Source organism: Lolium perenne, chromosome 6, assembly GCF_019359855.2.
Source record: "Lolium perenne isolate Kyuss_39 chromosome 6, Kyuss_2.0, whole genome shotgun sequence".
Classification (NCBI taxonomy): domain Eukaryota; kingdom Viridiplantae; phylum Streptophyta; class Magnoliopsida; order Poales; family Poaceae; genus Lolium; species Lolium perenne.
Genome location: NC_067249.2, coordinates 165,722,770 through 165,739,087, shown reverse-complemented (window position 1 = coordinate 165,739,087; position 16,318 = coordinate 165,722,770). Strand labels below are relative to the sequence as shown.

General features: G+C 40.7%; 1 protein-coding gene across 1 annotated transcript; it reads left to right on the top strand.

Annotated features, from left to right (window-relative positions):
• Nucleotides 1-14,486: 14,486 nt before the first annotated feature.
• LOC127309481 (two-component response regulator ORR11) lies at nt 14,487-15,850 on the top strand. Its single transcript, XM_051340327.2, has 5 exons — nt 14,487-14,853; nt 14,950-14,996; nt 15,103-15,180; nt 15,281-15,351; nt 15,467-15,850. The coding sequence occupies exons 1-5, from the start codon at nt 14,703-14,705 to the stop codon at nt 15,552-15,554; spliced, it is 435 nt and encodes a 144-aa protein (XP_051196287.1). The 5' UTR covers nt 14,487-14,702; the 3' UTR covers nt 15,555-15,850.
• The last annotated feature ends 468 nt before the right edge of the window (nt 15,851-16,318 follow it).

Here is a 16,318-nt window from a genome sequence, read left to right as displayed (position 1 = left end):
TAAGAATAATTATGTTAAAAACTGCTCTATGTGACTTGGGAGCCGGTGTTAGTGTTATGCCTTTTTCTCTTTATAAGAGACTTTACTTAGATAAGTTGATACCTACTGATATATCTTTGCAAATGGCTGATAAATCTACTGCTATTCCTGTTGGTATATGTGAGGATGTTCCTGTTCAAGTTACTAATAACTGCTTGATATTAACTGATTTTGTTGTGTTGGAAATGCCTGAAGATGATAATATGTCTATTATTCTTGGGAGACCTTTTCTTAACACCGCAGGGGCTGTTATTGATTGCAATAAAGGAAAGGTTACTTTCAATGTTGATGATAGGGAGCATACCGTTTATTTTCCCAAGAGGATTGAGAAAGCGTGTGGAGTTAATACTATTTCTAATGTGAGAACTATCAAAGTGGGAACTATTGATTGTCCTATATATGAGCCTAAAGAAGAATATCAAACTCTCGTGATTGGATCCATATCAATACAATTCAAGGTAACATGATTGATTTGAGGTTTATTTCTTCTTATGCTATGTAAAATTTATTTGGTGGCAAGACTTGATCAACCTTGTTAACAAATACTTTTTATATGCATAGAGGAGGTAAACAACATCTCTTTCTTCCTCCACTTGCTCTAGTTGCTGTAGCACTTTTAATTTGCAAAGTTCCTTAGTTAATTGGAGATTTCAAAATTTTTCTGGCGATAATAATAAACTTAATACCCAGAAATGTGCATTTTTCAAAGTTTTCAAAAATTCACAAAAATTATACCGTTGGTCCTATTTTTCGACGAGGCACCTGGGAGCACCAGAGGATGACCTGTGGGGCACCACAGGGTGCCACACAGCAGGCCGGCGCGGCCAAGGAGGGGGGCGCGCCACCCTGTGGTGTGGGCCCCTCCTTGCCCCACTACTTCATCTCTTTCTCCCAGCATCTTCTCTCTCCCGAAAAAACTCGAACCAGCTTTCTCTCACTCGCGTTTTTGCTCAAGAGCTCAGGATTTTTCGATCTCTTTGCTCAGCCCAGATTTCTCGAAATTTGGCACATTTGCTCTCCGGTATGTGACTCCTCCACCTATCCAAGTAGAATTTTGTTTGGTTGAGTATATCTTGAATATTTTGCTGCTGTAGGTAACATGTTTAGTGAGCTTGCATGCTTGTTCTAAGTGGTAGAAACTAGTTTTGATGCATGATTAGTACTCTAGCAAGTTCCTATGGTAGTTTCCCTCAATTATATGTCACCAAATCAAATTTTATATCACTTGTTGAAAATTTCAGAAAAGAGATGAAGAAGTTCAACTTTGGAGAGTTGTTCAAGAAAGGGACAACCAGCACCGGGAGGCCTTCTAGGGCCGCCACCCGGCTTAGGCGATCGTACAATGAGGATATCATCGCGCCTAGCTTCGCGCCCGAAGAGGACAACGGGGCTCCTAATGCTTCATCTTTTCCATGCTATGATTTTCTGCGAAATGCAGGGATATTGGATGATTTCTTCACCCTTGTCAATAGGGCGGGCTTAACCACCTACGTGGAAGACGAAAGGGAGCAATACTATATGCTCACCAAAATTTTCGTCGAGAGCTTCAGGTTCAACAACACGCAATACGAGCCGACAGTTGCATTCAAGATCTATGGTAATCCTGTTACTATGGAATTGGAAGATTTTTGTCGTGCATTGGATATTGCCCCTGTAGGTACAGCAAGGAGGATTGATGACAACCCCCGGGACTTGCTGGAGCTCTATCGAGGGATCACCGAGGATGATTGTCGCACCATTCAGCGTGGCAAGATAAGAAACATTCAACTCCCCGCCATTAAGTATTTTGCATATTACATTGCTTCTAGCATTCTTGGTAGGGAGAACACTAGCAATATTTCTAGTTACCATCTTGCTTTCTTGAATATTGCACTTACTGGTCGGACATCTTATCACCTTGGTTCTCTTATTGCTCGCCGCCTGTCTAATAGGGGGCCTATTTTTGGAGGAACTATTGCATTGCGCGTTTTAACATATTTAAGACTTCCTCCTGATCCTAATGATGTGCCATTGACCCCTAGGAGACTCGATATTGCTGCTATGAAGAGCCATCATTTTGTTACCGCTGATTCTACTGTAGATAATATGGTCTATAGAATGTTGTTTGCTGACGGGGATGAGAAGGAAATCCCTCTTCCCCAACCAGGTTTGTTCAGTATTGACAGGAAATCATGGTCGTGCACTAAGGAGGAGGTGGATGAACATATGAAGATACAAGATTTCCACCAGCAGCATGACTCCGAGGACGCCGAGGCCTCCCACGACTACACCGTCACGTATCCGGGTGCTTCTTCTAGCACATGCCCAGAATATGATCCATCTTCGTCGTACTACGGAGATACTACCTCATGGTCTCGATGGGATTGAACTCCACTTAGGCCAAAAGCCTAAGCTTGGGGGGAGGTATACCGGCATCACTCATTCTTTGCATATTATGGTTGCTGGATACTTTCACATACTTGTTTAGTCTCTTTGAGTGGTTTTCTAATGAGAGGGAGATGATATTTGGGGAAGTGCTGCCTGAAAACAGATTCTGGACTGTTACTAGAAAAATTCGTGCGCACAGCCAGAACGTTATTTTGAGCTGCCAATTTTTGTGCAGGTTCCCCAGGTTGTTATCTAACTTTCATTAGTTGAACACTTTTCGAGGTGAGCAACGTAAGATTTTTGTAAAAATCGATTTCTGTACTGCTGTCAGGTTTTTGCAGATTTCTGCCATCTCGCTTTTCTGTGTTTCTTCTAGTTTGCTATTTCTTGTTTTTGCTTTGTTTCCTTTCCAAAACACAAAAAGACCAAAAATATTTCTGTTGTTTCTCTTCACCATTTGTTTGCTTTGGTTTCTTGCATTTGTTTCGCTTTATTTGCTATTGCTAGTTTGCTATAAGAAAACCCAAAAAGATTTTGCTTTGTTTGCTTGTTTCCTTTTGTTCTTGTTTGCAATTCGAAAACACCAAAAATATTTGCTGTTCTTCTTTGGTTTGTAAAGTTCATCTTGAGTTCAATGGTCTTCGGTGGCTGGAGCGTGGTTTTCATTTCATATTATCCAAGGTACACAAGTGAAAAGCAATAATGACGATCTACAACAATTGGATTGTGGTGAGAGGCTGGTATGAACTCTATTTGTTTTCATTTTTGTACATATACTCATCCATGTGAGCATGCTTAGTTGGTTCATGTGAGGTATATGTTATTTGAGAAAGTCTAGTAGTTCATGATCTCTCATGTTTAACTCCAATTTATTAATATGAGTAGCATGTCATGGATGTTTGCTTGCATTGTTTTATTCATAAGTAGGTATGGCATTGTGGTATCCTCCTCTGAATAATTCATTTATATCGACTTGGCACATGCTCACGCATGCATATGACTGAACAAAAAGTCAATTAAGCCTCGATGATCTATATTGCTTCAGAGTTCTTGTATCACTTTTATGCCTCCGTTAATTTATTTTGCCGCAAGCATGATTATGACGATTCTTGCTCTCTTGATTTGTCGCTCCCTAGTCTATTGCTAGCCTTCACTTGTACTGAGCGGGAACGCTGCTCGTGCTTCCAAACACCTGAAAACCAAGTTGTTCCAAAGTGTCCACCATAAATACCTATGCATGGCATTTCAAACCATTCCAAGTAAATTCTCATGCGCTACCTTTAAAACCTTCAAAATGCTTCTCAATTTGTGTTTATGTTTCATAGCTCATGAGGAAGTATGTGGTGTTTAGCTTTCAACCTTGTCATTTACTTTTGACGGACTCTCACATGGACTAGTGGCACATCCGCTTATCCAATAATTTTGCAAAAAGAGCTGGCAATGGGATTCCCAGTCCCAAATTAATTAATTTAAATAGACACTCCTCCATGGTTTGTGATTGATGGACGGCACCCGAAGGATTCGGTTAGCCATGGCTTGTGTAAGCAAAGGTTGGGGGGAGTGTCATCATCATAATAAAACTAAAATAAAAAGGCACTCCTTCATGGTATGAGATTGTTGGCAGGCACCCGAGGATTCGGTTAGCCATGGTTTGTGTAAGAAAGGTTGGAAGGAGTGCCACATAAATATGAAAATAATTCATGGGAGCCGCTCTTGAAAGTCCGGTTGGCGAGGTAGTTGGTGTACCCATTACCATTCGTTGACAACAACAAACACCTCTCAAAATGATTTTACTCCTGATTTCAAAAAATGAAAAGCTCTAGCGCATGTTAATCCCTGCTTCCCTCTGCGAAGGGTCAATCTTTTACTTCTATGTTGTGTCTCCATTATTTCTTTGAGCACTATCTTGAGAGCACAACTGTCATTCTTAGTATAATATGCTTGTCTCAAAATATGATTGATTGTGGTATAACTTTGATGCTTTTATCTTTGACAATCACTACTTCTAGTCTTTCTATGAACTCCAGAGGTGCCTGGGCATTTATGTTTTGCCGATCAAATATGAGCAAGCGAGATACCACTTTATCATACTCTCTTATGAACATTGCAATCCTGCTTACATACATGATTCATGATGCTTATTATTAATTGTTGGTACCTCTTCATGATTGACATAGCTGTTAGATGATCTTATTTGCATGTATCTCACTATGAACTACTTAAGTATTAGCCATAGCATGAGAATATATACATCATATGAGCAAATGTGTTCGTGAAAGTTCTTTCATCGCTCAGTTGTTAACTGAATTGCTTGAGGACAAGCAATAAGCTAAGCTTGGGGGAGTTGATACGTCCAAAACGTATCTACTTTCCCGAACACTTTTGCTATTGTTTTGCCTCTAATTTGTGTATTTTGGATACAACTAACACGGACTAACGCTGTTTTCAGCATAACTGTTCTGGTGTCTCGTTTTTGTGCAGAAATCCAACTTTCGGGAAAATCTTCGGAATTTATGCAGAAGGCCCTATTTTCCCAGAATACTGATGGAGCCAGAAGGTCAAGAAAGGTGGAGGCCCGAGGGCCCCACACCATAAGGCGGCGCGGCCTAGGGGGGGCCCGCGCGGCCCTATGGTGTGGCCCCCTCGGCCGGCCTCCGACGCCCTCCTTCGGACTATTTATCGGCCTCGACCTAAAAACGCACGCAGAGAAGTCAAAGTCGCCAGAAAGCCTCCAGAACGCCGCCACATCGCGAAACTCCGTCTCGGGAGCCAGAAGTCTCCGTTTTGGCACTCCGCCGGGACGGGGAATTGGAGGAGATCATCGCCATCATCACCGCCAACGCCTCTACATCAACCAGCCATGTTTCCCCCATCCATGTGTGAGTAATTCCCCCGCTGTAGGCCGAAGGGGATGGTAGGGATTGGATGAGATTGGTCATGTAATAGCATAAGATTGTTAGGGCATAGTGCCTAGTGTCCATAATTGGTACTTTGATGATATTGTTGCAACTTGCTATGCTTAATGCTTGTCACTAGGGCCCGAGTGCCATGATCTCAGATCTGAACATGTTATTGTTTCATCATGATATTCATTGTTTTATGATCTTACCTGCAAGTTGTATACACATGTCGCTGTCCGGAACCAATGGCCCCGAAGTGACAAGAATCGGGACAACCGGAGGGGATGGTAGTGATGTGAGGATCACATGTGTTCACGGAGTGTTAATGCTTTGCTCCGGTACTCTATTAAAAGGAGTACCTTAATATCCAGTAGTTTCCCTTGAGGCCCGGCTGCCACCGGCTGGTAGGACAAAAGATGTTGTGCAAGTTTCTCATTGCGAGCACGTACGACTATAATTGGAACACATGCCTATTGATTGCTTTGTACTTGGACACCGTTTTATTATTATCTGCAAATGCCCTGCTATGATTGTTACATGAGTTTCTCTCATCCATGCAACGCCCGTTCATCCGTCCCCGTGCCTACAGTATTTTAATCCTGCTGTTTACTATAATCACTACTGCTGTCTCTGTTACTCTCTTCTTTGTTATTTCACTATCACTCTTTGCTATAAAGCTGTTATTACGATAAACTCTTGCGAGCAAGTCTGTTTCCAGGTGCAGCTGAATTGACAACTCCGCTGTTAAGGCTTCCAAGTGTTCTTTGTCTCCCCTTGTGTCGAATCAATAAATTGGGTTATACTACCCGCGAAGACTGCTGCGATCCCCTATACTTGTGGGTCATCACCGGGGAGATCAAGACACGCTGCAAGGGGAGTCTCCGACATCCAATCTCTTTACTTTGTTTTTGTCTTGCTTTACTTTATTTTATTTACTGCTTTGTTTGCTTTCTCTATATCAAAAATACAAAAAAATTAGTTACTTTCATTACTTTATTTACTGTCTTGTCTGCGTTCTCTATATTAAAAACAGAAAAAAATTAGTTACTCGCATTTACTTTATTTAGTTTGCTTTATTTACTACTGCTAAAATGATACTCATGAGAATACTAAGTTGTGTGACTTCACTAGCACAAATAATAATGATTTCCTATGCACAGCTATTGCTCCAGCTGCTGCTACAGCAGAATTTTATGAAATTAAACCTGCTTTACTAAATCTTGTTATGAGAGAGCAATTTTCTGGTGTTAGTTCTGATGATGTTGCTGCCCATCTTAATAATTTTGTTGAACTTTGTGAAATGCAAAAGTATAAGGATGTAGATGGTGACATTATAAAATTGAAATTGTTTCCTTTCTCCTTAAGAGGAAAAGCTAAAGATTGGTTGCTATCTTTGCCTAGGAATAGTATTGATTCATGGACTAACTGTAAGGATGCTTTCATTGGTAGATATTATCCTCCCGCTAAAATTATATCTTTGAGAAGTAGCATAATGAACTTTACGCAATTGGATAATGAACATGTTGCTCAAGCATGGGAGAGAATGAAATCTTTGGTAAAGAATTGCCCTACCCATGGACTAACTACTTGGATGGTCATCCAAACCTTCTATGCAGGATTGAATTTTTCTTCGCGGAACCTATTGGATTTAGCTGCTGGAGGTATTTTTATGTCCATCACCTTAGGTGCCGCAACAAAGCTTCTTGATGATATGATGATCAATTACTCTGAATGGCACACTGAAAGGACTCCACAAGGTAAGAAGGTAAATTCTGTTGAAGAAACCTCCTCCTTGAGTGATAAGATTGATGTGATTATGTCTATGCTTGTGAATGGTAGATCTAATGTTGATCCTAATAATGTTCCTTTAGCTTCATTGGTTGCTCAAGAAGAACATGTTGATGTGAACTTCATTAAAAGTAATAATTTCAACAACAATGCTTATAGGAATAATTCTGGTAACAACTATAGGCCATATCCTGCTAGTGGTAATCCTTATGGTAATTCTTATGGTAGATCTGTTTTGCCTAATGAGGAAAAGATGCTAGAAATTGAAAGAGCTACTAAGAGCTTTATGCAATCACAATATGAGCAAAATCAATTGTTTACTAAAACTATGAATGAACAATCTGCCTTGTTGAAAAATATAGGGAATCAACTTGAAAATTTGAATATGGAGATTTCTGGTTTGCAAACTAAGCTTTCAAATGCTGAAAACCGAATCTCATACATGTCTGAGTCACAATCTTCTTTAATTAATAAAATGGCTGCTAAACCTGAGGATAATGATAACAAAATTGTTACTACAGCAAACGCCATCCAAGTTCGAATTAATGAAAATATTAGATTGATGGCTGAATTGCATGCTAGGTGGGAAAGAGAAGAAAAACTAGCTAAAGAGAATAATGTAGCCAAAGTTTGGACTATTACCACCACTAGTAATGTTGATGTTTCACATGTTGCTAAACCTCCTACTATCAATGGTAAAATAATTGGTGTTGGCAATGTTTCTACTCCTAGTGCAAAGCGTGCAAAATTGCCTGAAACTGCTAAAACTGCTGAAACTGTTTGTGATAAAACTGCTGAAATTTTTCAAAATATTGGGGACAATGATCCCATTGCTGTAGATCATAATGATTTAGATTTTGATGATTGTCATATCTCTGAAGTTATTAAGTTCTTACAAAAACTTGCTAGAAGTCCTAATGCTAGTGCTATAAATTTGGCATTTACAAAACATATTACAAATGCTCTCATAAAAGCTAGAGAAGAGAAATTAAAACTTGAAAATTCTATTCCTGGGAAGTTAGAAGATGGTTGGGAGCCCATCATTAAGATGAAGGTCAATGATTTTTATTTTAATGCTTTATGTGATCTTGGTGCAAGTATTTCTGTTATGCCTAAGAAAATCTATGATATGCTTGACTTGCCACCATTGAAAAATTGTTATTTGGATGTTAATCTTGCTGATAATGCTATAAAGAAACCTTTGGGGAGGATTGATAATGTTCGCATTACGGTTAACAATAACCTTGTCCCCGTTGATTTTGTTGTCTTGGATATTGAATGCAATGCATCTTGTCCCATTATTTTGGGAAGACCTTTTCTTCGAACTGTTGGTGCTATTATTGATATGAAGGAAGGGAATATTAAGTATCAATTTCCTCTCAAGAAAGGTATGGAACACTTCCCTAGAAATAGAATAAAGTTAACTTATGATTCTATTATTAGAACAAATTATGATGTTGATGCTTCATCTCTTGATGTCACTTGATTCACACTTTCTGCGCCTAGCTGAAAGGCGTTAAAGAAAAGCGCTTATGTGAGACAACCCATTATTTTACTTCTGCACTTTTGTTTTATATTTGAGTCTTGGAAGTTGTTACTACTGTAGCAACCTCTCCTTATCTTTATTTTATTGCATTGTTGTGCCAAGTAAAGTCTTTGATAGTAAGGTTGATACTAGAATTGGATTACTGCGCAGAAACAGATTTCTTTCTGTCACGAAATTGAGTAGCCCCGTCCGTAGGTAACTCAGAAAATCTGCCAATTTACGTGCGTGATCCTCAGATATGTACGCAACTTTAATTTAATTTGAGCTTTTTCATCTGAGGAAGTTAAGTGCCCCTGAAAAATTCGTCTTTACGGACTGTTCTGTTTTGACAGATTCTGCCTTTTATTTCGCATTGCCTGTTTTGCTATGTTGGATGGATTTCTTTGTTCCATTAACTTTCAGTAGCTTTGTGCAATGTCCAGAAGTGTTAAGAATGATTATGTCACCTCTGAATATGTGAATTTTCGATTATGCACTAACCCTCTAATGAGTTTGTTTTGAGTTTGGTGTGGAGGAAGTTTTCAAGGGTCAAGAGAGGAGGATGATACAATATGATCAAGAAGAGTGAAAAGTCTAAGCTTGGGGATGCCCCCGTTGTTCATCCCTGCATATTTCAAGAAGACTCAAGCATCTAAGCTTGGGGATGCCCAAGGCATCCCTTCTTCATCGACAACTTATCAGGTCACCTCTAGTGAAACTATATTTTTATTCCGTCACATCTTATGTGCTTTACTTGGAGCGTCTGTATGTTTTTATTTTTGTTTTTGTTTGATTAAAATCGGATCCTAGCATTCCTTGTGTGGGAGAGAGACACGCTCCGCTGTTTCATATGAACACTGGGGTTCTTAGCTTTACTTTTAATGTTCATGGCGAAGGTTGAAACTGCTTCGTTCATTGTTATATGGTTGGAAACAGAAAATGCCTCATGTGGTAATTGGTATAATGTCTTGAATAATTTGATACTTGGCAATTGTTGTGCTCAAATAGATCATGTTTAAGCTCTTGCATCATGTACTTTGTGCCCATTAATGAAGAACTACCATAGAGCTTGTTGAAATTTGGTTTGCATGATTGGTCTCTCTAAAGTCTAGATATTTTCTGGTTAAGGTGTTTGAACAACAAGGAGACAGTGTAGAGTCTTATAATGCTTGCAATATGTTCTTATGTAAGTTTTGTTATACCGGTTTATACTTGAGTTTGCTTCAAACAACCTTGCTAGCCAAAGCCTTGTATTGAGAGGGATTACTTCTCGTGCATCCAAATCCTTGAGCCAAAAACTATACCATTTGTGTCCACCATACCTACCTACTACATGGTATTTCTCTGTCATTCCAAAGTAAATTACTTGAGTGGTACCTTTAAAATTCTATTCTTTGTCTTTGCAATATATAGCTCATGGGAAAATAGCCTTAAAAACTATTGTGGTATTGAATATGTTACTTATGTATCTTATTTCTTATAAGTTGTTTGTTGAGCGATAACCATGTTTCTGGGGATGCCATCAACTATTACACCTTTGTTGAATATCGTGTGAGTTGCTATGCATGTTCGTCTTGTCTGAAGTAAGGGTGATTTATCATGATCAAATGGTTTGAGTATGCATATTGTTAGAGAAGAACATTGGGCCGCTAACTAAAACCATGAATCATGGTGGAAGTTTCAGTTTGGACATCAATCCTCAATCTCTTATGAGAATATTATCTGTTGTTGAATGCTTATGCATTAAAGAGGAGTCCATTATCTGTTGTCTATGTTGTCCCGGTATGGATGTCCTAAGTTGAGATCTATCAAAAACGAGAAATCAAATGCGATCTATCTCCTTGGACCTTTGTACAGGCGACATAGAGGTACCCCTTTGTGACACTTGGTTGAAACATATGTTATGCAATGATAATCCATGTAAATCCAAGCTAATTAGGACAAGGTGCGAGCACTATTGGTACTCTATGCATGAGGCTTGCAACTTATAGGATGTCTTATGCATAACACATATGAATTATTACTACCGTTGACAAAATTGTTTCTATGTTTTCAAAATGAAAAGCTGTAGCACAAAAATAGTAATCCATGCTTCCCTCTGCGAAGGGCCATTCTTTTACTTTATGTTGAGTCAGTTTACCTACTTCTTTCTATCTTAGAAGCAAACACGTGTGTCAACTGTGTGCATTGATTCCTACATACTTGCTTATTTGCATTCATCATATTACTTTGTGTTGACAATTATCCATGAGATATATCCATGAGATAAACATGTTGAAGTTGAAAGCAACTGCTGAAACTTATATCTTCCTTTGTGTTGTTTCAAAGCTTTCTACTAAGAATTTATTGCTTTATGAGTTAACTCCTATGCAAGTCTTATTGATGCTTGTCTTGAAAGTACCATTCATGAAAAGTCTTTGCTATATGATTCAGTTGTTTAGTCATTGTCTTTACCATTGCTTCGAATCACTTCATTTATCTCATATGCTTTACAATAGTATTGATCAAGATTATGATAGCATGTCACTTCAGAAATTATCCTTGTTATCGTTTACCTACTCGCGGGCGGGTAGGAACTAAGCTTGGGGATGCTTGATACGTCTCAAACGTATCTATAATTTCTCATGTTCCATGCTACTTTTATGACAATACTCACATGTTTTATACACACTTTACATCATTATTATGCATTTTCCGGCACTAACCTATTGACAAGATGCCGAAGTGCCAGTTGTTGTTTTCTGCTGTTTTTGGTTTCAGAAATCCTACAAAGGAAATATTCTCGGAATTGGACGAAATCAACGCCCAGGGTCTTATTTTTCCACGGAGCTTCCAGAAGACCGAAGAGCATACGAAGTGGGGCCACGAGGCGGCCAAACCATAGGGCGGCGCGGCCAGTGAGGGGCCCGCGCCGGCCTATGGTGTGGGCCCCTCGTCAGCCCTCCAACTTTGCCCTTCCGCCTACTTATACTCTCCGTCGCAAAAACCCTATTACCGAGAGCCACGATACGGAAAAAGTTCCAGAGACGCCGCCGCCGCCAATCCCATCTCGGGGGATTCAGGAGATCGCCTCCGGCACCCTGCCGGAGAGGGGAATCATCACCCGGAGGACTCTACATCACCATGATCGCCTCCGGACTGATGTGTGAGTAGTTCATCCTTGGACTATGGGTCCATAGCAGTAGCTAGATGGTTGTCTTCTCCTCTTGTGCTATCATGTTAGATCTTGTGAGCTGCCTATCATGATCAAGATCATCTATTTGTAATGCTACATGTTGTGTTTGTTGCGATCCGATGAATATGGAATACTATGTCAAGTTGATTATCAATCTATCATATATGTGTTGTTTATGTTCTTGCATCCTCTCCGTTGCTAGTAGAGGCTCTGGCCAAGTTGATACTTGTAACTCCAAGAGGGAGTATTTATGCTCGATAGTGGGTTCATGCCTCCATTGAATCTGTGACAGTGACAGAAAGTTCTAAGGTTGTGGATGTGCTGTTGCCACTAGGGATAAAACATCAATGCTTTGTCTAAGGATATTTGTGTTGATTACATTACGCACCATACTTGATGCAATTGTCTGTTGTTTGCAACTTAATACTGGAAGGGGTGCGGATGCTAACCTGAAGGTGGACTTTTTAGGCATAGATGCATGCTGGATAGCGGTCTATGTACTTTGTCGTAATGCCCTGATTAAATCTCATAGTAGTCATCGTGATATGTATGTGCATTGTTATGCCCTCTCTATTTGTCAATTGCCCAACTGTAATTTGTTCACCCAACATGCTATTTATCTTATTGGAGAGACACCACTAGTGAACTGTGGACCCCGGTCCATTCTTTTACATCTGAAATACAATCTACTGCAAACTCTGTTCTCTACTGTTCTTCGCAAACAAACATCATTTTCCACACCATACGTTTAATCCTTTGTTTACAGCAAGCCGGTGAGATTGACAACCTCACTGTTAAGTTGGGGCAAAGTATTGTGATTGTGCTGTGCAGGTTCCACGTTGGCGCCGGAATCTCTGGTGTTGCGCCGCACTACACTCCATCACCAACAACCTTCACGTGGCCCTTGACTCCTACTGGTTCGATAACCTTGGTTTCTTACCGAGGGAAAACTTGCTGCTGTACGCATCACACCTTCCTCTTGGGGTTCCCAACAGACGTGTGTCAACTACACGCCAGCAATGGTCATCCGAGATTGAATATATATTGTATATTCCTCTTGAATTCTTCTTGTTTCTAATTTCAAACTTGTTTGAAATTGTACATTCATATGCATGTATATAGTAGCGTAGAATATGTGTACTGAAACTTCTTCAAAATTATAATAAAATATAATATAAAATATAAAAGAAATAAAACACTAAAAAGAAACCAGATTTAGAGGGGGGGCTAAAACCCTAAACCTGCGGAGGCCTTTAGTATCGGTTGGCCAGGCGAACCGCGACTAAAGGTCCTCCGCCCCGACGGACGCCTGGCGCCCACGTGGACGGGCCTTTAGTCGCGGTTCGTAAGCAACCGCGACTAAAGGGGGCCTTTAATCGCGCTTAATTAGTCCCGGTTCCGCAACCGCGACTAATGGCAGTTGCGAACCGGGACTAAAGCCCGTTTTTCTACCAGTGATGCCACCTCCCTGTGGGCAAATCCAACTCGGCTAAAGGTTGTTCTTAATAATTCACCTCTTGAGCAAATATGTGCTCTATAACCTTGCAGTGGCATATATAGCGAAAATACGTAATGGAACCTAGGTCCTCATGAACCTCATAACTTGCCAGCCCTAGAATCCATATTTTCAGACTTTCAAAAATTCTAAATCAATCTTTTGCAAGCAGAGGATGCACGCATGTATGTGTGCGCCATTTCTCATACCTAAATTTAAAATTATATGCAACTTAGGTTAAAATGATAAGGTTCTAATGAACTGAAGGAAACTTCCCCCCTCCTAAAATTTTGGTAACTTAGAGGTCGGATAACTATGGGGCAGGGTGTTCATGCACCCTTTATTTGAAATGTATTTTGAATATATTTTAAAAATATGAAAAAAATACAAAAAAATTGTTCTGTGTATGTCTTGGCATGTTACATGCTCACAAAGTTGTTTTAGCAAAAAAAGATATATTTTGTGCCTTGTACAAAAAAGAAAAAAAAAGTTGTCTTTTGACACAGGGCATAAAAATTGTTGGTTTTATGTGAAACTTTAGGTGCACAAATAGAACATGTCCCTCGACATGCGAACTTTTTTCCTAAATATTTTAACTTTTCAAAATATGTTTTGTACATACTAGGTGCATATGCACTCGGGATCCGTTTTAAGTTTCCGATAACTTTGTAACTTAATACCAGAGTAAGTTCTACCGGGTCTAGAAAATTTTCTTTACATATGGCACGCCATTACGCCAAGATTGTGGTTTTGTCAATGCACTAGTTGGCAGCAACCACCAATTGTGCTAGGTAGGTTCTATAAACACCGCCGAAATGAGGAGCTAGTAAAACGTTTTATGGCACATGCAATGATGCAATCATGAATTCACAGATCGGCCGAGCTCGTATAGTCGTATCGCAACAGTATCATCGATGAGATCATGACGCATCAACAGGACTCTTGGTATACATTGAAGAGGGAAGATCCTCCTGTCCTTGGCCGTGACAGGCATGCAGGATCGAGTTAATACCTGGCTCCGATCCTCTCCCTTTTCGCGGCAAACACAAAGATTTTGTGCTTTACGCGCCCCGCACGTACACGCATCATCAGGCACGTGTGGCGTGTGCATGCGCATTGATCCTGGCCCCGGTCCGTATCGCGATCTCGTGGATCCACAACGATATCCCTGCACAGCTGCACTAGGATCTTCCCGAGCTATACTACCTTCTGTTTTCAGATTTTCTTCAACCCCTCCTGACCTTACCTTGACCCCTGCGTCTTCCTGGCTGTATATAAATGCACCACCATGGCGTCTCCTGCTGGTTGTGAGGACAGATCAACGAGAGTCGAGAGAGACACACTTGCCCGCACAAATCGCCGCGTATCTTCTTCTGTTATCTGCTCGCGACCGATCTCCAGGAAGCTTTTCGGATGTCGAGCTTCATCGGCGGCGTGGTGGGGGCGGTGGCAGTGGGGGCGCCGGTGGACGGGGGCGCGTCGCCGCTGCACATTCTCGCGGTGGACGACAGCTCCGTCGACCGCGCCGTCATCTCCGGCATCCTTCGCAGCTCTCGGTTCCGTGGTGAGTGAACTTGCTGACCAACTGGTTTCAGTTGCTGTTTTGCCGGCATGAGGATCGAGTGACTAAGTGCATATCCTGTTGCTTTCGTGCGTGCAGTGACGGCCGTGGATAGCGGGAAGAGGGCCTTGGAGCTGTTAGGATCGGTATATGCATTTGATTTGTACCTGCATTCGCTGCAATCTTATGGCATTTTTGGTATGTGATGAATATTTTCTGATTTGCCTTTATGTTTGGGGATTCCGTATCCAGGAGAACAACGTGAGCATGATAATCACGGATTACTGGATGCCGGAGATGACGGGATACGAGCTCCTGAAGAAGGTCAAGGTATATGTAGTCTTGCGTTTAATTTCATCTCCAAGTTACAGCCCAAGCAGCTTCGATCTGGATATCTACTTTAATTATGACGCAAAATTAAATCGTGCAGGAGTCATCCAGGCTGAAGCAGATCCCCGTGGTGATCATGTCCTCGGAAAACGTGCCGACAAGAATCAGCAGGTCTGCACTTCACCATGCAGATTATGTTCTGAACTTCTGATGTTCAAGTGCTCCTCTCTGGGAACTGGACGCTGATTGACCCTGGCTAACCACCTGAATTCTTCTGGTTAATCAGGTGCTTGGAGGAAGGCGCGGAGGATTTCCTCGTGAAGCCCGTCAGGCGGTCTGACGTGTCCCGGGTGTTCAACCGCGTGCTCCCATGAGAGCCGCCGGGCGCCGGCGGCGGCATCGGTGAATGCGGCGAAACGATCTTGAATCATCTTTGTTGTCGTGTTTAGTTTGAGTCAAGAAGATCTTGAATCAACCGAGAATAGCAAGGGTTCTTCGTTTTTGGATTCTGTTTCTTCAGTTTGTCCAGGAGCAGTAGTCGTCTAGAAATTAGTTGGGCCGTGGCATGTTAATTTACGAGCACTTGGTCGGAGGAAAAGGAAGGCTGTAACGATGGATTTTTTTTAGGGAAACGGCTGTGTGCATTTTATTGACAATCAAATAAAAATAAAACTAGGGGATCATCATCCCAGGTAGGAACTAGAAGACTGAAAAGTAAATTTAGCAAGTTCATGCGCCATTACATTTGTCTCTCTTGAGCAGTACTCATAACTTACTTTTGCAAAACCAGAGGATAAGGTGTTTCTAAAACCGAGCTCATATGCTACTGATTGTTTTTTTTAAGGAAACAAATTAAAAAATAAACTGAAAATTTTATACAATCTCCGTGAAAACACATATGATCTATGCAAAAAAATGATAAATCGGAGTGTTGTAAGCAACAAATCTAGATGTACGAAACAACGCTGTATTTTGTCTTTTTTTGCATAGACCACTACACATGTCTTTTCTCGAATATTTTTTCGTGCAATTAGAACACTTGTTCATGTTCATTCTACAAAAAATTCAGATTTTTTAAATTGTTTTGCTATTTTTTTATTTTTGTAATCAACCAGGAGCATATAAGCTCAGGTTCAAA

Excerpts from the sequence above, each read along its gene's own strand:
- LOC127309481 (XM_051340327.2), top strand. The coding sequence starts at position 14,703 with ATGTCGAGCTTCATCGGCGGCGTGGTGGGGGCGGTGGCAGTGGGGGCG. Across the intron at positions 14,854-14,949 it reads TCGCAGCTCTCGGTTCCGTG|TGACGGCCGTGGATAGCGGG; the intron begins GTGAGTGAACTT and ends TCGTGCGTGCAG. Across the intron at positions 14,997-15,102 it reads CCTTGGAGCTGTTAGGATCG|GAGAACAACGTGAGCATGAT; the intron begins GTATATGCATTT and ends TTCCGTATCCAG.